Source organism: Ambystoma mexicanum, chromosome 13, assembly GCF_040938575.1.
Source record: "Ambystoma mexicanum isolate Mex_15411 chromosome 13, UKY_AmexF1_1, whole genome shotgun sequence".
NCBI lineage: Eukaryota > Metazoa > Chordata > Amphibia > Caudata > Ambystomatidae > Ambystoma > Ambystoma mexicanum.
In genome coordinates, this window is record NC_090938.1 from 133,842,073 (window position 1) to 133,865,106 (window position 23,034).

General features: G+C 49.6%; 1 protein-coding gene across 2 annotated transcripts in view; it reads left to right on the top strand.

The window, feature by feature from the left end:
- Positions 1-23,034, top strand: part of FKBP5 (FKBP prolyl isomerase 5) — a 569,315-nt gene that overhangs the window by 386,978 nt on the left and 159,303 nt on the right. For both annotated transcript variants that reach the window (XM_069633443.1, XM_069633444.1), the window contains one exon: positions 8,697-8,853. In XM_069633443.1, the coding sequence (XP_069489544.1) occupies positions 8,697-8,853 (157 nt within the window). The remainder of the gene's footprint in view (positions 1-8,696; positions 8,854-23,034) is intronic.

Consider the following 23,034-nt stretch of genomic DNA (forward strand, 5'->3'; position numbering starts at 1 on the left):
GAAGTAATTATGACTATAAAGAAGATGAAGTTACTTACTGATCAATAACTGTTAATAAGGTAGAAAGGAAACATATAGAAGCTTGCTACAGAGGTATATATAACGTGGCTAGGACAGCCAAGGTAAGAAAATGGACGCCGATTCATGTCTGAAACAACCAAGCTATCTCAGAAACAGACTAAGGCTGCAACATCAAGAGACGCAGAAGAATAGTTCAGTGTGCAGAACCGACAATGAGTCACGTTTGGCCCAGAATACAGATTGCAATTTTAAGGAATAAGCACAGAGCACAAGGGGAGGTACATGGATAAGCTCTGAATATGGTACATTCCTCATAGATTGAAGAATAAGAAACATCTGCCAAAGCCAACTGTCAGTCAATTAAAAGTGTACATAGTTCATATGGGATAGGGTGAGGAGCAAGTCTCTACAGGCCTTGAGGAGCAAGTGCATCAAGCATAATTAAATCAAATAGCAGAAAAAAGAAGGCTGAAATGGACCAATTTCTGGTCTGCTAGCACGTGATTTCGGAGAAGAGAACAAGGGCTATTCATTAAGCCACAGACGTAGATAGCAGTGTGTTCACACTCACTTGAATGTTCCAGGCCAGTGAGTAGTCAACAAGGTCAACTACAAAAGGAAGACTTTGGTTTATGGCCTACCGATCGAAGTGATGGGCCAATTGGGAAGACAGGGAGTAGTCTGACAGGAATCAAATACCTAAGTTTCGTTTCGCTCACATGCTGCCAAAAGAGTCGAAAGTCCATGGCTGGAATAGTATGCCAAGCAATCAGTGGGTTTGAGGGACAACCTAACATAGTACATTGCATAGACCCATCCACTGACTGTCTGTCCATTATAATCAGTACTGTACTGTACGTAGAGGTAGTTCAAGGCGTGCTGGCCAATGAAGCACTAAACCTGATATATTCTATGATCCTTTAACCAATCCTTTCCATCGATAGGTTTTGTATTTTGCCACGTGGAATGACGTCATAGGATGCATATTGGGGTATAAGGGAGTGTGCATGTATCAGTCCGATGTTTGTCAGGTCTCTCCCTACTTTATGAAATGAGAATAAAGTCGTGCTTTGCCATACTCCTTGAGTCTGTTCCGTGCTTTGGTCTGTGATCTTAATTTGTAATTTCATCTAGCACTAAAGACGCTTCAAGGTCCTAGAGCACTGTAGAGATGTGTGAAAAGCTGCCGGAGGGGCGATCGGGGGTCCTAGAGCACTGTAGAGATGTGTGAAAAGCTGCCGGAGGGGCGATCGGGGGTCCTAGAGCACTGTAGAGATGTGTGAAAAGCTGCCGGAGGGGCGATCGGGGGTCCTAGAGCACTGTAGAGATGTGTGAAAAACTGCCGGAGTGGCGATCGGGGGTCCTAGAGCACTGTAGAGATGTGTGAAAAGCTGCCGGAGGGGCGATCGGGGGTCCTAGAGCACTGTAGAGATGTGTGAAAATCTGCCGGAGGGGCGATCGGGGGTCCTAGAGCACTGTAGAGATGTGTGAAAAGCTGCCGGAGGGGCGATCGGGGGTCCTAGAGCACTGTAGAGATGTGTGAAAAGCTGCCGGAGGGGCGATCGGGGGTCCTAGAGCACTGTAGAGATGTGTGAAAAGCTGCCGGAGGGGTGATCGGGGCTGTAACTCTGCCTTTGCCCTGGGAAGTCGTTCTTAAACAGGGGATATATATATATCTGCCCCATCTTGTGCCCGATCACCTCGAATCCCCAGTGTCACATTGCTAGCGGGGTAACAAGGGAGCGGGGAGCACAGCCGGGAGGCCGTCACTCAGCAGTCTGAGAACTATTTACAATAAATAATTAAAATAAAGTCAATATAAACCATCTTCTCAATGGGAACGTATCCATCCCCCTCGTGTCTTTTGAATCTATCTGCTGAATGGGAGCAAGGGCTGCCTGGCTCCAGACTCTGCAAGGCAGGGGCGTAAGATGTAAGTGTCTGTCATCAGGGACCTGGCTAGACCTGCCCGGGCCTTCCATATGCGCCTCAGTATCGAAGGAAGGGATCCCAGGCCCATTACTCCCTCTGAACCCCAGTATTGCACAGCTCGGTGGTGCGATCACTGGGCCCAGGCAGTGCTTGCTCGTCAACTGTGTTTCTGCTGCTGCTTCGACTGCCTGTGATAGTTCAGGTTTTGTTTTCTGCCTTTTTGTAATCACAGTACAAATTGCTCTGAGCACATTGTGTTCGTGCCAAGCAGAGTGAGAACACCGTGTGCTGATCATCGTCTCCAAAAACAACAGCACACAATCTCACCCTGAGCCGCTCTGAAAAGAGCAGTATTTAATCTCACCACATGCACCGAAGGGAACCGCACACTGTCTCACCCTTAGTCACCCCCGAGTTCCTCTTCACAATAAAGTAAACAACGCTCACCATCTCGCCCTGGGCACACACAAAAGAAGCCCGAGGCCTGCCCCTCTCTACCAGCTGCCCCAGCCTGTCTCCTTATTCCGCGTACTTTCCCAACAACGCTCACCATCTCGCCCTGGGCACACACAAAAGAAGCCCGAGGCCTGCCCCTCTCTACCAGCTGCCCCAGCCCGTCTCCTTATTCCGCGTACTTTCCCAACAACGCTCACCATCTCGCCCTGGGCACACACAAAAGAAGCCCGAGGCCTGCCCCTCTCTACCAGCTGCCCCAGCCTGTCTCCTTATTCCGCGTACTTTCCCAACAACGCTCACCATCTCGCCCTGGGCACACACAAAAGAAGCCCGAGGCCTGCCCCTCTCTACCAGCTGCCCCAGCCTGTCTCCTTATTCCGCGTACTTTCCCAACAACGCTCACCATCTCGCCCTATGCACACACAAAAGAAGCCCGAGGCCTGCCCCTCTCTACCAGCTGCCCCAGCCTGTCTCCTTATTCCGCGTACTTTCCCAACAACGCTCACCATCTCGCCCTGGGCACACACAAAAGAAGCCCGAGGCCTGCCCCTCTCTACCAGCTGCCCCAGCCTGTCTCCTTATTCCGCGTACTTTCCCAACAACGCTCACCATCTCGCCCTGGTCACACACAAAAGAAGCCCGAGGCCAGCCCCTCTCTACCAGCTACCCCAGCCTGCCTCCTCTCTCGGCCTACTTTCCCTTTAGGCAGCACTGATTATGCTTCTCCAAAGGCCTGCCCCTCTCTACCGGCTGCCCAGGCCTGCTTCCTCTCTCGGCCTACTTTCCCTTCAGGCAGCACTGATTATGCTTCTCCAGATTCCTGCCCCTCTCTACCGGCCGCCCCACCGTGCCTCCTCATTCCTACTTTCCCTTACTTCAGGCAGCACTGATTATGCTTCTCCAGAGGCATGCCCCTCTCTACGGGCTGCCCCAGCCTGCCTCCTCTCTCGGCCTACTTTCCCTTCAGGCAGCACTGATTATGCTTCTCCAGAGGCCTGCCCCTCTCTACCGGCCGCCCCACAGTGCCTCCTCTCTCGGCCTACTTTCCCTTAAGGCAGCACTGATTATGCTTCTCCTGAGGCCTGCCCCTCTCTACCGGCCGCCCCACAGTGCCTCCTCTCTCGGCCTACTTTCCCTTCAGGCAGCACTGATTATGCTTCTCCAGAGGCCTGCCTCTCTCTACCGGCTGCCCCACAGTGCCTCCTCTCTCGGCCTACTTTCCCTTCAGGCAGCACTGATTATGCTTCTCCAGAGGCCTGCCCCTCTCTACCGGCCGCCCCACAGTGCCTCCTCTCTCGGCCTACTTTCCCTTCAGGCAGCACTGATTATGCTTCTTCAGAGGCCTGCCCCTCTCTACGGGCCGCCTCACAGTGCCTCCTCTCTCGGCTTACTTTCCCTTCAGGCAGCACTGATTATGCTTCTCCAGAGGCCTGCCCCTCTCTACCGGCCGCGCCACTGTGCCTCCTCATTCCTACTTTCCCTTACTTCTGGCAGCACTGATTATGCTTCTCCAGAGGCCTGCCCCTCTATACCGGCTGCCCCAGCCTGCCTCCTCTCTCGGCCTACTTTCCCTTCAGGCAGCACTGATTATGCTTCTCCAGAGGCCTGCCCCTCTCTACCGGCCGCCCCACAGTGCCTCCTCTCTCGGCCTACTTTCCCTTCAGGCAGCACTGATTATGCTTCTCCAGAGGCCTGCCCCTCTCTACCGGCCGCCCCACAGTGCCTCCTCTCTCGGCCTACTTTCCCTTCAGGCAGCACTGATTATGCTTCTGCAGAGGCCTGCCCCTCTCTACCGGCCGCCCCACCGTTCCTCCTCATTCCTACTTTCCCTTACTTCAGGCAGCACTGATTATGCTTCTCCAGAGGCCTGCCCCTCTCTACCGGTTGCCCCAGCCTACCTCCTCTCTCGGCCTACTTTCCCTTCAGGCAGCACTGATTATGCTTCTCCAGAGGCCTGCCCCTCTCTACCAGCCGCCCCACAGTGCCTCCTCATTCCTACTTTCCCTTCAGGCAGCACTGATTATGCTTCTCCAGAGGCCTGCCCCTCTCTACCGGCCGCCCCACCGTGCCTCCTCATTCCTACTTTCCTTTACTTCCGGCAGCACTGATTATGCTTCTCCAGAGGCCTGCCCTTCAGGCAGCACTGATTATGCTTCTCAGGTGGCCTGCCCCTCTCTACCGGCCGCCCCACCGTGCCTCCTCATTCCTACTTTCCCTTAATTCATGCAGCACTGATTATGCTTCTCCAGAGGCCTGCCCCTCTCTACCGGCTGCCCCAGCCTGCCTCCTCTCTCGGCCTACTTTCCCTTCAGGCAGCACTGATTACGCTTCTACAGAGGCCTGCCCCTCTCTACTGGCTGCCCCAGCCTACCTCCTCTCTCGGCCTACTTTCCCTTCAGGCAGCACTGATTATGCTTCTCCAGAGGCCTGCCCCTCTCTACCGGCCGCCCCACAGTGCCTCCTCTCTCGGCCTACTTTCCCTTCAGGCAGCACTGATTATGCTTCTCCAGAGGCCTGCCCCTCTCTACCGGCCGCCCCACGTTGCCTCCACATTCCTACTTTCCCTTCAGGCAGCACTGATTATGCTTCTCCAGAGGCCTGCCCCTCTCTACCGGCTGCCCCACCTTGCCTCCTCATTACTACTTTCCCTTCAGGCAGCACTGATTATGCTTCTTCAAAGGCCTGCCCCTCTCTACCGGCTGCCCCAGCCTGCCTCCTCTCTCTGCCTACTTTCCCTTCAGGCAGCACTGATTATGCTTTTCCAGAGGCCTGCCCCTCTCTACCGGCCGCCCCACCTTGCCTCCTCATTCCTACTTTCCCTTACTTCAGGCAGCTCTGCTGCTGCATGTCCGTCACTGTTTCCTGGCGTTGGCAAACCCACGACCTAGCCTTGCCACTTAATCCCCCCATCTACCCCTGCCGTGCTCCTATCTGCCCCCAGCTTGAGTCCATCTTAACGCTGGCCTTTCTCTCTGTTCACACCAGCCTACCTTTCCCATTACTCATCACCAGCCATGCCCGTCACTGCCTCCCGTCCTGCCCCTGCTGCCGCCCAGACAGGTTCCTTACTACCGCAGACAAGTCCCTTGCTAAGCCTGGCCTTGGAGGTTGCAGTGCTGTAAAGCATGCACCTTACTTAACATCTGCCTGGCCTCTTACATTGCTGTAAAGAAGGCCCCTTGCTACTGCCGCAGCCGTATCCTCTGCTGCCCCACCACTTGTGTGCCTTATCCTTAATGTTTACACTTGCCATTGCTCACCACTACTAGCCTTGCTTTGTGCTACAGTCCATTACCCGTGGTCGTGTTCCATTTCCTAGGTCGGCCACGGCCCCACCTGCCGCCCAGTACAGTCCATTACCCGTGGTCGTGTTCCATTTCCTACCGCCCAGTGCCGTCCATTACCCGTGGTCGTGTTCCATTTCCTAGGTCGGCCACTGCGCCACCTGCCGCCCAGTACAGTCCATTACCCGTGGCCGTGTTCCATTTCCTACCGCCCAGTGCCGTCCATTACCCGTGGTCGTGTTCCATTTCCTAGGTCGGCCACTGCGCCACCTGCCGCCCAGTACAGTCCATTACCTGTGGTCGTGTTCCATTTCCTAGCTTGGCCACTGCCCCCGTGGTCGTGTTCCATTTCCTACCGCCCAGTGCCGTCCATTACAGATGGTCGTGTTCCATTTCCTAGCTTGGCCACGGCCCCACCTGCCGCCCAATACAGTTCATTACCCGTGGTCGTGTTCCATTTCCTAGCTTGGCCACTGCCCCCATGGTCGTGTTCCATTTCCTAGGTTTCCTAGGTTGGCCACTGCCCCTCGTGCCACCCAGTACAGTCCATTACCCGTGGTCGTGTTCCATTTCCTACCGCCCAGTGCCGTCCATTACCCATGGTCGTGTTCCATTTCCTAGGTCAGCCACTGCGCCACCTGCCGCCCAGTACAGTCCATTACCTGTGGTCGTGTTCCATTTCCTAGGTTGGCCACTGCGCCACCTGCCGCCCAGTGCTGTCCATTACCCGTGGTCGTGTTTCATTTCCTACCGCCCAGTACAGTCCATTACATGTGGTCGTGCTCCATTTTCTAGGTCGCCCACTGCCCCACCTGTCGCCCACTACAGTCCATTACCCGTGGTCGTGTTCCATTTCCTAGGTCGGCCACTTCCCCACCTGCCGCCCTCTACAGTTTAACATTGCTGGCTGTGGCACTGCCACACGCCCCAAAGTGAAGGCCTGGGTATAATCCTAGATCCAGGACGGAACGTGGCAGCGCATGCGCATGCTCACAGCCTTCCTTCCTATTCTTCTTACTGTCTCAAAGTGCTAGTTCAACGAAGGCTTTTTCCGAGCACTAACAGCTGTGCAGCCATTGCTCGGGCTGTAATAGGCGCCAGACTTGACTACAGGCAGTGCAAATGCATGCGGTGCGGGCTGTGGAGGGCTTACCAGAGGGGATCGCATCTCTGAAGCCGGGAGGGCCCCCAATCTCGGGCTATAATAGGCGCTAGACTGGACTACAGGCAGTGCAAATGCATGCGGTGCGGGCTGTGGAGGGCATACCAGAAGGGATCGGATCTCTGAAGCGGGGAGGGCCCCCAATCTCGGGCTATAATAGGCGCCAGACTGGACTACAGGCAGTGCAAATACATGCGGTGCGGGCTGTGGAGGGCTTACCAGAAGGGATCGGATCTCTGAAGCGGGGAGGGCCCCCAATCTTGGGCTATAATAGGCGCCAGACTGGACTACAGGCAGTGCAAATACATGCGGTGCGGGCTGTGGAGGGCTTACCAGAAGGGATCGGATCTCTGAAGCGGGGAGGGCCCCCAATCTCGGGCTATAATAGGCGCCAGACTGGACTACAGGCAGTGCAAATGCATGCGGTGCGGGCTGTGGAGGGCCTACCAGAAGGGATCGGATCTCTGAAGCGGGGAGGGCCCCCAATCTCGGGCTATAATAGCCGCTAGACTTGACTACAGGCAGTGCAAATGCATGCGGTTCGGGCTGTGGAGGGCCTACCAGAAGGGATCGGATCTCTGAAGCGGGGAGGGCCACCAGTTGGTTATCTGTGTGTTGCTAGTAGCTCTGAAGCCGGGAGGGCCCCCAGTTGGCTATCTGTGTGTTGCTAGTAGCTCTGAAGCCGGGAGGGGCCCCAGTCTGTTGCCAGTAGGATCACCTGTTGCTTTTGTGCGTTACACACACCTGCCCATATGGCAGCAGTCCTGTGCATTTATCCAGCAGACTCTCCAGGCACCTGCACGGAAGGTGTTCAGCTCTAATAACTCTTTCCTTCTTCAGGTGCCCGGGGCCAAGCTGAAGGGGGCACCCCTATGGGACGCCGAGAAGCTGCAATGCCCTTCCTCGGGCTCTTTTGCCAGCTTTAAGCGTGGATTCAAGAAGCTGTGTATTGACCTTTTTTCCGTAGTCTGGCTCCTCTTGATGCCTCTTGATGCCTTTCCACTGGTCTATCGGTTGTTATCATGTTGTTTGTCTTGTAAGCCTACTAAGCCTGAGGGCCTTGTCTTCAGCGCTATAATGAGATTGTCCGTACCGCTTCCCGACCTGCAGCCGTGGGTTGTCACTACTCATTAGTTCAAGCCCCTTGCTGTTTCTCCACCATGTTCTTTCTTCATCCCAAGGATGGACTCCTTTCCCTAAGCCCCTGGTTATGCTTCCAGCCATGTTCCTTCTTCATCCCAAGGATGGACTCCTTTGCCTAAGCCCCTGGTTATGCTTCCAGCCATGTTCCTTCCTCATCCCAAGGATGGACTCGTTTGCCTAAACCCCTGGTTATGCTTCCAGCCATGTTCCTTCTTCATCCCAAGGATGGACTACTTTGCCTAAGCCCCTGGTTATGCTTCCAGCCATGTTCCTTCCTCATCCCAAGGATGGACTCCTTTGCCTAAGCCCCTGGTTATGCTTCCAGCCATGTTCCTTCTTCTCCCAAGGATGGACTCCTTTGCCTAAGCCCCTGGTTATGCTTCCAGCCATGTTCCTTCCTCATCCCAAGGATGGACTCCTTTGCCTAAGCCCCTGGTTATGCTTCCAGTCATGTTCTTTCCTCATCCCAAGGATGGACTCCTTTCCCTAAGCCCTTGGTTATGCTTCCAGCCATGTTTCTTGCTCATGTTTCCCCTCACTCACTAAGCAAGGAGATGCATTCCTTAGAACACCCGTTTGGGCAATAGAGAGATGAGAGGGTGATCAAGGAGAAGGGCTGAAGTGTTGGATGGGGACATCTGGGCATGGTCACTTGAAATCTTTTCCCTATGCCGGTCTGACACGCCTTTCTTTTCTAGTTCATGTGGAGGGCCATTGTGGCGCGCGGGTGTTTGACCGCCGCGACGTGACCTTTGTAGTCGGAGAGGGGGAAGATCACAACATTCCTATCGGGATTGACAAGGCCCTGGAGAAGATGCAGAAGGGAGAGCGCTGTGCCCTGTACCTGGCTCCACGGTAAGGCCCACCTTCCTCTTTTCCAGAATTCACTGGCACAGACCACATGGCTGGTGGTGGTGGTGGTGTGGGGGGAGCATGCGTTTTCTCTACTCTACTCGATATCGCATGCGCACTAGCTTGATTTGCAGTAGGCCTGAGCTCCACTGTGTGCTTGCATTGTGGCACCGTTTGGATGTGGCGGGCAGCATGCAAGGTTATGCGTCCCAGGAGAAGTGGAAGCTGACTGAGGAGAAATGCTATATTGAAAATGGCGCCACATCGTTTGCTTAATGGGGGCCAACGGAGAAGGTTTTACTTGTAGGGTTCCAGTCATTGTGGACGGTCGCAGATGCATTTTTGATTCCAAGTAAGGTTCATGAATTATTGTTAAACCTGTGGTTCTGATGTTCAGCTCAGGGGGGCCACTCTGGCCTGATAGGGATAAATAAGCACCTGTGGGGGATAGATCTTTGGAAGCCATTGATGGGTGGGATTTGGACTCTAAGGTCAAGGAACGTGTTGTGTGCTATGTGGGCGTGGAACGCGTGCTGCCACTGAATAAGGGGGGTTGCCATCAGGGCCTTGGGAGAAGAAATTGCTTTATATAACGTGGCCCTTTAAGGTTCTTTCAGCAGCGTACAGTTGTGCCTTTGTGATCGCCACAGGCACGGCCACGCATCCATGCACCGTAGAATGCAGCTATGGCTCTGCTCATCTGGTCTAGAAGCGCATGTAGGCGCCCACACTGAAACACCTGACGTACCTCAACACCCCTGCCACTCGCATACAGCGACTACCAACGAAAATACATTTGGTATAGCTGGCCACACTTCGACTCTCTCAACAATAGCTCTCTATCACACACCACCAACAGCGCCCACCCATGTGCCTGACCTTTGGGCTGCTTAGTCAGGCCTAGCCAGCCGCTTAAGTCCTAGACAGTCGAAAATGCACACATGCATCTCCTAATCTAAAACTCCTAGAACTTCCAGCACATTGACTACAGTCACCGAGGGCGCTCCAACCACAAAGCGCATTGAGGCCATATGAAGGGGGGAAAGAGCGCTATATAAATAACCGAATACAATACAATACATTACAATATCGAATGTTATGCAGGATGGCAGGGGGTGAGGTTGACAAGCGAGGATGCATTTGCCCACGTGGGCTGACTTGTGCAGTGTAAGAATGGGCATGAAGCAAAGGGGCCTACCTATCTATCATCTTCAAGCAGTGGCGTCAGTGTGGCTTCCAGCACACGGGCGCTGATGGGCCTGCTATTTTCCTTCAATTGGAACTGAAAGCAATTGAACTGTTTTTTGCTTTGAAACTTGCAGTGCTTGAAAGGTTTTCAAAAAAGCCTTCTTTCTTGCCCACAGCCTTTGAAACTCCACCCGGTTTTGAACTTGAATATTGCTCTAAATGCAGAGTGGACCTTTTGAACTCGTGACCTTGAGTGACCCTGAGCACGTCACATGGAAGACTGTCTTCCTATAGGCAGCAAGGTGCAGGCTGTCTCTTGGGATCACAATAATAGTCTCATTGGAGATCACGTTGATTTTTGGAAACACCCTTGTGTGTCATCAAAGGTTGTTGTCTCGGATTGTTATCAATATAAAGGGGTGTTTTCGGAACCATTTCTTGAAATTTCACACATCATATGCCAAAGCCTACCCATGGCTTTCCCAGAAGCCAACCATTCTACCCAAGGACTTCTCCTGGCAGCACACGTCAGGATACATTTCTTCATGCATAGCCCTTTACTCACAGCAAAGTACCCCCGCCCCAGTCTGCCCCACAATGCCACTTTCATAAAAGCAACCATACTCACACCCAACTATCGTGATAAGCAACCCACATCTCTCTCACAGTGCCCAAACTGCCAAGCAAATGCCTACAGTGTCACCATAAGGCTCAAAGGCATAACCTAGCATAGACGCCAAGAGGACATGCAAATACCACAAGATGCACTATAGGGCCCAGCAATACCGAAGACCCAACCGCATATTATATGTCCTAGTGGCATTACACACCTACAGAAGATCGAGCATACATTCCAGCTGTTACCCCAGAGAAAGTATCCATCAGCCAGACCAATCAAAAGAAGGCTAGACTCCAACCATACCCCAGAGAAAGTATCCATCAGCCAGACCAATCAAAAGAAGGCAAGACTCCAGCCGTACCCCAGAGAAAGTATCCATCAACCAGACCAATCAAAAGAAAGTATCCATCAGCCAGACCAATCAAAAGAAGGCAAGACTCCAGCCGTACCCCAGAGAAAGTATCCATCAGCCAGACCAATCAAAAGAAGGCTAGACTCCAGCTGTACCCCAGAGAAAGTATCCATCAGCCAGACCAATGAAAAGAAAGTATCCATCAGCCATACCAATCAAAAGAAGGCAAGAGTCCAGCCATACCCCAGAGAAAGTATCCATCAGCCAGACCAATCAAAAGAAGGCTAGACTCCAGCCGTACCCCAGAGAAAGTATCCATCAGCCAGACCAATCAAAAGAAGGCAAGACTTGAGCCGTACCCCAGAGAAAGTATCCTAGACTCCAGAGAAAGTATCCATCAGCCAGACCAATCAAAAGAAGGCTAGACTCCAGCCGTACCCCAGAGAAAGTATCCATCGGCCAGACAAATCAAAAGAAGGCAAGACTTCAGCCGTAGCCCAGAGAAAGTATCCATCGGCCAGACCAATCAAAAGAAGGCTAGACTCCAGCCGTAGCCCAGAGAAAGTATCCATCGGCCAGACCAATCAAAAGAAGGCTAGACTCCAGCCGTACCCCAGAGAAAGTATCCATCGGCCAGACCAATCAAAAGAAGGCTGGACTCCAGCCATACCCCAGAGAAAGTATCCATCGGCCAGACCAATCAAAAGAAGGCTAGACTCCAGCCGTACCCCAGAGAAAGTATCCATCAACCAGACAAATCAAAAGAAAGTATCCATCAGCCAGACCAATCAAAAGAAGGCAAGACTCCAGCCGTACCCCAGAGAAAGTATCCATCAGCCAGACCAATCAAAAGAAGGCTAGACTCCAGCTGTACCCCAGAGAAAGTATCCATCAGCCAGACCAATCAAAAGAAGGCAAGAGTCCAGCCGTACCCCAGAGAAAGTATCCATCAGCCAGACCAATCAAAAGAAGGCAAGACTTCAGCCGTACCCCAGAGAAAGTATCCTAGACTCCAGAGAAAGTATCCATCAGCCAGACCAATCAAAAGAAGGCTAGACTCCAGCCGTAGCCCAGAGAAAGTATCCATCGGCCAGACCAATCAAAAGAAGGCTAGACTCCAGCCGTACCCCAGAGAAAGTATCCATCAACCAGACAAATCAAAAGAAAGTATCCATCAGCCAGACCAATCAAAAGAAGGCAAGACTCCAGCCGTACCCCAGAGAAAGTATCCATCAGCCAGACCAATCAAAAGAAGGCTAGACTCCAGCTGTACCCCAGAGAAAGTATCCATCAGCCAGACCAATCAAAAGAAGGCAAGAGTCCAGCCGTACCCCAGAGAAAGTATCCATCAGCCAGACCAATCAAAAGAAGGCAAGACTTCAGCCGTAGCCCAGAGAAAGTATCCATCGGCCAGACCAATCAAAAGAAGGCTAGACTCCAGCCGTACCCCAGAGAAAGTATCCTAGACTCCAGAGAAAGTATCCATCAGCCAGACCAATCAAAAGAAGGCTAGACTCCAGCCGTAGCCCAGAGAAAGTATCCATCGGCCAGACCAATCAAAAGAAGGCTAGACTCCAGCCGTACCCCAGAGAAAGTATCCGTCGGCCAGACCAATCAAAAGAAGGCTGGACTCCAGCCATACCCCAGAGAAAGTATCCATCGGCCAGACCAATCAAAAGAAGGCTAGACTCCAGCCGTACCCCAGAGAAAGTATCCATCGGCCAGACCAATCAAAAGAAGGCTAGACTTCAGCCGTACCCCAGAGAAAGTATCCTAGACTCCAGCCGTACCCCAGAGAAAGTATCCATCAGCCAGACCAATCAAAAGAAGGCTAGACTACAGCCGTAGCGCCATCTACGAGATAACGAAGTGTTCTGCGGTGACTACAGCGCTGTACAAAACACGTGTTTCTAAATCTCAGCATTCATTCTTGATGTAATCTTAGTAACAGGAAATATTCACTATCCGACCTTTTGTAAATCCAAGATACATAGTTTTATCGAGCTATCTTTAGTGCTGGTCTGCCATCTAGTGGACAAGTAGCGGGGACCAACGTTGAAATACATTAAGTCAAGTGAACATTGACACGAATTTTGAACATCCACTGTCCACATTTATATAGAGTTCTGGTTTATAATTAACCCAGGAACAAATGCAGGGGTAGAACTTCATTCTGGCTGCTCGGTTTTCCATTCGTCTCTGGAAAGTGATCCACTGTGATACAGTATTATGGGAATTAATGCCCGGTCAGACTAGCATAGGATCATAGTTATTTGTACAGCCAAATGTAGGCCCTGCAGTTTGTCCTGCATACTGACACCCCATGCACTCTTGACTCCAGCGCTGTTAGACTCACATGGAGGCACTGGCCAGCATACACTAGTAAATAACGTTGCCAGCAACACGCCTCACTGTACCCATGCTCATCGCAGCCACAGAATTACTATGCTGTCAGGTGACATGGGATAGACCGCTGATTGTCGATTGGTTATATCTGTATGCAATACTATGTTGATTCCGTGTCATACAACAAAACAAAATGAGCATAGTGTCAGCTGCTCGTCTAGTCAAACAGTTGCCATATGAAGAAAAAAATACAGGCCGGTAGACACATTGCACAACACCCTTCATTTCAGTCCCCCTTCCCCCCACCTCCCAAATACCTTGTCCCACCAGTACTCCCCTACCAACCAAGTACGGTGGGAACACATCCCGCCTTCTTCCTCCAGGTACATTTCCGCTGCCCTCCTCCCCCATCATACACTGTACATCAGTTTCCTTCAAGAGGGTTTCAAATCTGGAGAGGACGTGAGTTCATTTAACATTGGGCCCCAATCAGGTTCTCCTCCTCCTCCTCCGAATCCACCTCTGTCAAGCCCCACCGCTAGACATCTGCTATCCATTGCTTTATAAGTGCACCTTTAGGGCATTTACATGACATTGCTGACCGCCTCTTGGCCAGTATCAGCATGAACTGTGCTATTCTTTTCCGGGTCTTATCCTTCCTTCTCCCAGGAACCAATCCCTACCGCTAGACATCTGCTATCCATTGCTTTATAAGTGCACCTTTAGGGCATTTACATGACATTGCTGACCACCTCTCTGCCAGTATCGGCATGAACTGTGCTATTCTTTTCCAGGTCTTATCCTTCCTTCTCCCAGGAACCAATCCCTACCGCTGAACATCTGCTATTCATTGCTTTATAAGTGCACCTTTAGGGCATTTCCATGAAATTGCTGACCACCTCTTGGCCAGTATCCAGTATAAGCATGAACTGTGCTATTCTTTTCCAGGTCTTATCCTTCTCCCAGGAACCAATCCCCACAGCTGAACATCTGCTATCCATTGCTTTATAAGTGCACCTTTCGGGCATTTCCATGAAATGGCTGACCACCTCTCGGCCAGTATCCAGTATCAGCATAAACTGTGCTATTCTTTTCCGGGTCTTATCCTTCCTTCTCCCAGGAACCAATCCCTACCGCTGAACATCTGCTATCCATTGCTTATAAGTGCTCCTTTAGGGCATTTACATGACATTGCTGACCACTTCTTGGCCAGTATCCAGTATAAGCATGAACTGTGCTATTCTTTTCCAGGTCTTATCCTTCTCCCAGGAACCAATCCCTACCTCTGAACATCTGCTATCCATTGCTTTATAAGTGCTCCTTTAGGGCATTTACATGACATTGCTGACCACCTCTTGGCCAGTATCAGCATGAACTGTGCTATTCTTTTCCGGGTCTTATCCTTCCTTCTCCCAGGAACCAATCCCTACCTCTGAACATCTGCTATCCATTGCTTTATAAGTGCTCCTTTAGGGCATTTACATGACATTGCTGACCACCTCTCGGCCAGTATCGGCATGAGCTGTGCTATTCTTTTCCGGGTCTTATCCTTCCTTCTCCCAGGAACCAATCCCTACCTCTGAACATCTGCTATTCATTGCTTTATAAGTGCACCTTTCGGCATTTCCATGAAATTGCTGACCACCTCTTGGCCAGTATCGGCATGAACTGTGCTATTCTTTTCCGGGTCTTATCCTTCCTTCTCCCAGGAACCAATCCCTACCTCTGAACATCTGCTATCCATTGCTTATAAGTGCTCCTTTAGGGCATTTACATGACATTGCTGACCACCTCTCGGCCAGTATCCAGTATAAACTGTGCTATTCTTTTCCGGGTCTTATCCTTCCTTCTCCCAGGAACCAATCCCTACCGCTGAACATCTGCTATCCATTGCTTTATACGTGCACCTTTAGGGCATTTCCATGAAATTGCTGACCACCTCTTGGCCAGTATCCAGTATAAGCATGAACTGTGCTATTCTTTTCCGGGTCTTATCCTTCCTTCTCCCAGGAACCAATCCCTACCGCTGAACATCTGCTATCCATTGCTTTATAAGTGCACCTTTAGGGCATTTCCATGAAATTGCTGACCACCTCTTGGCCAGTATCGGCATGAACTGTGCTATTCTTTTCCGGGTCTTATCCTTCCTTCTCCCAGAAACCAATCCCTACCGCTGAACATCTGCTATCCATTGCTTTATAAGTGCACCTTTAGGGCATTTCCATGAAATTGCTGACCACCTCTTGGCCAGTATCCAGTATAAGCATGAACTGTGCTATTCTTTTCCGGGTCTTATCCTTCTCCCAGGAACCAATCCCCACAGCTGAACATCTGCTATTCATTGCTTTATAAGTGCACCTTTCGGCATTTCCATGAAATTGCTGACCACCTCTTGGCCAGTATCAACATGAACTGTGCTATTCTTTTCCTGGTCGTATCCTTCCTTCTCCCAGGAAACAATGCCTGTAAGCGAACATGGGAACCATGCATTCAGTTGTTAATCCGGGTCACCACCTCTTCCCAATAAGTCACCTCACCCCCCCCTCCCCATCTTGGACAACACATGTAGCTTCGCCGGGGTCATTTACACCCTATATATTTAAATTGAACCAGTCAAAATCTTGCATTCCGTGGCTCCTTTTTCATCGGCTCCCATACATGGAGCCACTCCCTATCCTACATCACAAAGCCCACACATCCCTCTCCCATTTGCTGTTGATAACCAAGTCCTCCAATGGTCTCCCCTCCTGCAACACCTTATATAAACGAGAACTCCCCCCTTTCCGTTCCCACAGCAACATTCCTGTCTCTATCACCTGACCAGTCTCATGCTCTTCCAGGAAACAATCCCACAGTTCGGACAACCTCCTCACCATGCTACCATAGGTCAGAAAAAGCCCCTTCGGCATGTCATATTTCTCCATCCGTTCTTCAAAAGTAAGTCGGTTAGATAGCACAGCAAGTAGAGCGCTCGCTTTGACATCTTTGCGGAGCCTGCTTATGCATGTTCGAATCCCGGCAAGGCCAAACTCAGCCTTTCATCCTTCCAAGATGCCGGAGGGTTCGTAGCGCTATATAAAATGCAAAAAAAAAAGTTATTTCCGGTCCGCAAAAAAAAATCACCCATTGATTTGCATCCCTTAATCCACAAGGGTGCGAGAGCCACTTCCCTCTGTGCTGTCAATATGGTCGCATCAAAGCCTAATGACAAGTCCTCCCTCTAAATTCCTTTTGGATTTATTGATTTATTTATTGTGTAATTTTATTTTACTAAACCTTACACAAAATATTCTTTCATAAATATCAGTTCACTTTTCGATAAAGCACATACAATCCTCACATGTTAAATCTCATTTGATAATACAATATACATCTTCTAAAACCAATTATAACTATACTTACTAAAAGCATATCATACACTCATCAATATGTGCATGCATCTTTACCAATTTACCACTCATCGGTCTTCTCATCTAATTTAGTAGCTTTAAGAGTGCAAGAACTGAAATAAGATTTTGCATAATGTAAAGGACATTGAGTCAAACGCTTTCCATAAAAATTCCATGGGTTATGTCTCAGCTCCTTTATACACCACGCAAAAGAATTTAAACGGGGGACCAGTGCTCCAGGTAAGATTTGTAAGTGGGATTACCTTACAACCTCTTTTTTAAAGTTGGGAGTAAATTGACTAGCTACCACTCTGGTCAACCATCGAGCACTCACACTACTGGGTGTCTTTATTATCTGGTTTGATGTGCCCAACGACCCTATGAGCCAACCCCTGGTCGACATCCTAGAGGCACTCAATCTTTCCCTATACCGCAGGTCCCATCCACACTGGGAGCCACACCCTTGATGCAATCTTCAGCTCCTCCGACCTCCTCTGTGTCCAGCCCCAAACCACTCTTCTGGACAGACCACTCAGCCTTACTTTTCTCTATCCGCACACTGCCCCCACCACCACAGATGCTGGAACAAGGTCAAGGTACTACCTGACCTTGCTGAAGCCCTGCTACACACACTCATGGCGTTCCTGACCTCAGATAGACCCTACCTATTGAATCCTTTGACTCTTGGCTTAACGACTCTCTCCTCCCTCTCACCCCCTCCCGTCCCACTGCCACCTGCAAAGGACCTATCTCCAAATGGTTCACGACCCAACTGAAGACTTTCGGAAGCCATAATCGCTCTCTTGAGCGCATACGGCAAGTATCCAAAACCCTTCTTAGCAAATCTGTGTTCGCGACATCACTGTAACTACAAATCTGAGATGCGAAAGGCCAAAAAAGCCTACTACAATAAAAGAATCTTGAAAGGCTGCAGCAGCAGCAAAGAGCTCCAGAGGATCATCTCAGAATTTCTGAAGCCCTCCTCCACCATTGCCCGACCACACCACACAAACGCTTTGCGACTCCTCTTCCACAGCACAGCACTGGACAGGACGGAAACCCTTAATGCCAAACTTTCCAACCTCACCCCCTGCCCAACACCCGCTCCTTGAGATTCCACCTCCCTCCTGCCTGCCCCCGTAGCGCCACTTTTCAACTCTTCCAACCCCATCTCGAGCAAGGAGTTCCTCAAATTACTGTTTCCCTCTCTTCTCTGTCCCGCCTCTCTCCTCAAAGAAATCTTCACCCTCATTTGTGCAGGAAAACAGGCTAGGTCCATACTCAACGACTCCCTCACCTCTGGCATCTTCTCAAACCCTTCAAAATAGCGCATGTCAAACCCCCTCTGAAAAAAGCATGTCTTGACCCCCTCCAGCCAATTAATTACAGACCCATCTCCAACACACGATTCCTGGTGAAACTCATCGACCGCTCTGCCTACTCTCAGCTCAACCTTTTCGCAGAATCCAACAATCGAGTAGACCTTGCTCAGTCAGGCTTCCGACTGCACCATGTAACTGAATCCACACTGATCTCGATCTGGGATGACCTCAAAGTCTCAGGAGACTCTGAAGGATTTGCTGTACTGGTTCTCCTAGATCTCTCACCAACTTTTGACACCATTAATCACTCAGTCCTCCTCGACCGACTCCACTCCCTAGGAATCCGAGATTCGGCACTCAACTGGATTGCCTTGTTCCTCAACAACAGGAAAGAAATCACTTTCCTCCCCCCTTTTCTCTCCTCCGCTCACCCTGTGAACACAGGAGTACCTAAAGGTGCTTGCCTCTCACCTCTCCTTTTCAACCTCTACATGACCCCTCTGCCAGGGATCATCCGCTTGCACAACCTCACCTGCTATAACTACGCAGACGACACCCAAATTATGCTGATAATCCTGAAAATGAGCTGTGATCCACGACCCGGTTTATGGTCTTTCCATCGAAAACTTTCCAATGAAAGTTTTTGCATTGAAAATTATCCATCGAAATCTTTTGCATCAAATGCATTTTTTTGTATTTTTTTTAAATCCCTGCTTTGTACCCTTAAAAACCCACACCAACGAAAATTAACCCTTTACCCCACACATATATGCATTCGATGCATATTTTTTCGATGGATGCGTTTCGATTGAAAACGTTTTGTTGGAAACTTTTACAATGGAAAGACTGGATACCCCACGACCCGACCTAGCAGCCTGCCTCACAGATATAGACCTGTGGATGACAAGAAACCACCTCCTTCTTAACCCAGGGAAAACCGAGATCATGGTGTGCAGCAGCACAGCTCTACTCCCGCAACCACTCCAATGGTCCTCCTTCCTCGGCACTCCACCCATACCACCAGCATAGTCAATAACTTTGGCTGCACAATGGTCTCAGGCCTAACCCTGTCCCACCAGATCAATAATGTACCCAAATCCTGTCACTATTACCTCAGGCTTCTGAGACGCATCTTCCCTTACCTGACCTACCCCAACAGATTGGTTGCTATCATGTCCATTGTTGTGTCCAGACTGGACTATGCAAACTCCATCTACTTGGGTGCACCAGCCTACCAACTTATCAAACTCCAAAGAGTACAAAATGCAGCTGTCAGACTCCTTCTTGCACTGGGACGAAGGGATAACTTCTCGCCTGCTCTCCGTACCCATCACTGGCTCCCTATTGGATGAAGAGCCACGTTCAAAATCCTATGCATCACCCACCAAGCAGTGCACAAGGCCGGCCCGACATACCTTCAAGAGAAGATTATGCCCTACTTCCCAACACACACCCTAAGATCAAGCACAGCCCTCCTGCTAGTGATTCCAACCTCCAATTCAGCCAGGCTTGGAGGGTACACCTACTCTACCTTGGCACCAACACTGTGGAATTCACTGCCTTCCCACCTTCTACACAACCAGGATTACATTGCCTTCCGTAAACCATTGAAAACCTGGCTTTTTGCTAATCAATGATAGGGACCGCCTACGGCCACCAAACCATCCACCAGTGTCCAGATTTCAGCTAGAACTGCATTATCTCAAAATAGGAACAGTTAGGCCTTTTAAACTGCCTAATAAGGCATTGCCATGGAAAATTAGGAACAGTCGGGGCACGGAAGCCGGCTCTAGAGACCACCACCCCCTTTTGCCAACAGGTTGGCCATGCTCCCCAGCACAGCACTCCAAATCCCATTGCCCATGACTATAATCCTAAAACGTGACTTCACGATAATTGTATGCTATGACCAGGCAAGCCCACCGCCACCCAGACAGACATGCCCCACACTCTAAAACCAGGAGATATGTCTGTATATATCAACTTGGAAACTAGAACTCAACAGCACCAATAACCGAGCTTAGTCATTATCTTCCCATAAGGAAGCATAGCACTTTCACTCCAGGAGATGCCAACCACTGTCATACACACGTATCCACATACTCCTGGGAATCTGGGAATTAACACACAGTCACCAAAGCGGACCCCCCTAGCAGGCCAACCACATCAGGCCCTGTTTCCCTGTTAACCAGTCTCAAGCCGTACACATCTGGGAAACAACTCAGAGAGCCACTTCTCCAGAGCCTCATAGCACTTATGGTTTAGACAGAACGTTTTGGTCATATCATGCGACAAGGTGGTATATGCTCAAATCAGACAACCCTGGCCTACCTAGGAATAAGGCCAAGAATTCCTACACTGACGGCGCTATAGCGACTATGCTTGGTTGGATTCTCCTGAGAATCATGCAGCAACCACAAATGTGTCAGGAATTACCCAGCCACCCGCCATAAACTATGACCAGGGACCCTGAACAACAGAGCCTCTGTAAAAGGATCGTCCAACCGGGCTAACACAACATTCTCCGCACCAACCAGAGAATTCTCTTTCGGTGATCCACTACCGCAATCCACCAGGATAGACAAGGGGCCTCCTACCGATAAGCAAAGACATGCACTCCTACCAATATGCTCACTCTCCACTTCACACCAACAAACAATAGAACACAGATACACCGCTCAATCAAGTTCAGCCTAGCTGCACACATGCCTACACTAACGCCTTGAACACCTCAACAGTCTGTTAGAAAGCAGTTTTATACCCCACGAAAAATCAGCCCAGCTGCACACATAATCTCTTACATAGGTCCCACGGCAGCCAGAATGCAGACTCGGCGACCACCTATCATACCAAGTGCACCCAAGCACTATATGCTATCCTACTCTCTCCACTGACCTGTCCTACGGTGGCCAAAGGAATTTAGCCTACAGTGCTTTGAGATCATTCCAATGGTATATAAGGCGCTATACAAATTCACAATACTGTAATGCAGTTCAACATTATTTCCCCCTCCTTTTGGTACATCAGTGAGCGGTGGGATTTAACCTTATTTTTATGTTTTTGCTTGAACTTGATTATTTGTTCATCTCTAAGCTCCCCCTTCCAGAAGATTGCGTATAGTTTGTCTGACACTATTTCGTAACCATCTTTTTGATTCTTGGATTTCCATGTTATAGTGCCAGCAACACAATGAATTCACATAGTTTACAGTTTTTTCCAAAATAAGCAAGTATCTTACAAAGGTAGGAAAGTGCTCCAATGAGCAGCAACTCGTATCTATTCGTTTTCAATTCTCAATCAAGAGTGCCTCTATGTGAGTATTAAACTTGGATATATTCCTAGCAGACCAGAAATGTCTGTTCTTGACCCTTGAATCCTCTACTCCAGACTTACGCACTGGTGCATCTCTGGATATCAGTGTTTGAAGATTCCCACTTAACCTATAATGATCGCTAGGAGCATTACTACTAACAGCAAAATCACAATTCTCAACCACAGTGCTTCCAAAACAACTATAAAATCAATACTTGAGACCGGAGACTCACGTTTCCAAGTATATTTATACTTGTGTAAGTTGTTCGGATTTCCTCTGAGAACAAACAGATTCCACCTTTTAAAGAAACTCGCCCATCTCTTGCCCAAGGCCTCCTGCTTTGATGGCGGGTATTTTCTCTTACCTCCTCTGTAACTCATATCATAATTATTTTTCCCTCTGCAATCAGTGTTAAAATCTCCTGCTAATACAATGTGACCCCGATTTCCCTGCTCGTACCAACTCAGGAATATATGGTCTGACTTTTCAAACAGCTCCATTTGTGTAACATCTTGGTAGCAACAATAAATGTTTATGACAAAAAATGTAAGCTCATTCTCTTTTAGCTCCACACAAGCCGCAAGGCCATATGATTCCATATCCCATATACGAAGATCACAACCACATGTAGACCGAATTGCTAATAAAAGACCCCCTTTGGCCCTACCCACCCCGCCTCATCGCTTTTTGTTGGCAGATTAAATACCCATCTTAAACCACATCATCAGTTAGCAAGGTTTCCTGCATCAGTATCAAATCGTATTCACAAAACCTAGCCAATTTTCCTTATTCATATGCAAAAATGTTAAACCTCTCGACTTTCAGCTACATATACTAAACACCTGGTCTCTTTTTAACATCTTTTGCCCCATGGCAATCTGGGAACTGGGCAACCAGGGCCAGTCATCCACCTGTTATTTCTCCTGCTCTTCTCTCTTAGACATCAATACTGTCCGGAAGGGCAATGGACCTGTGGTACATGATATGTTTATGGGGTATGGCAAGTTGTTGTAGTTTACAGAACCCACTGAATTAATTAGAAGTTTTTCCTGATGTGTATTTAAATCAAACCCCTGCTGGCGCAGTTCACCAGTTGACAACAGAATGTAATCTCCAACTGTGCTTTTTTCGTCGCACAAATCTACTAATGTGATATCCCTTGATGAAATAGATGTGAGTCTGATCATGTCATACAGAATCGCAAGGATTGTACTGTGATTCAAGACAATGTCACTCTTGCGAAAAAACAGCCCCCATAATTAAGCAGGGTTTTCAAGAGAGTCTATTAGGGAGGTAACCCCTTCTGGTTGCATACTCCTACGACGAGTTTGATTCTCTCTAATGTCTTTTGTGGGCATCTGAGGCCGTTGAGGACGAAACAGTGACATAGTAGGCATGTTCTTCCTGTTTGACATTGCAAAAGCCTGTTCAGGCTCTATAGAATTACATTTTCCTTTTCGTAGTCGGTCTGACAAGCACTGGTCACGCCCCTATTGTTTCAAAAAATATTCAATTCTAAGTCCACCTGAGGAATTCAGTCAATAAGAAGGGTTCTTTTTCTGCTCCCCAATCCCTCAATATTTGTTTGTCTCTGGAAGCTATGTGAAAAATAGGAGCCAAACCCATCTGGTCATTTCCTTTGCTGCTAGATGCCT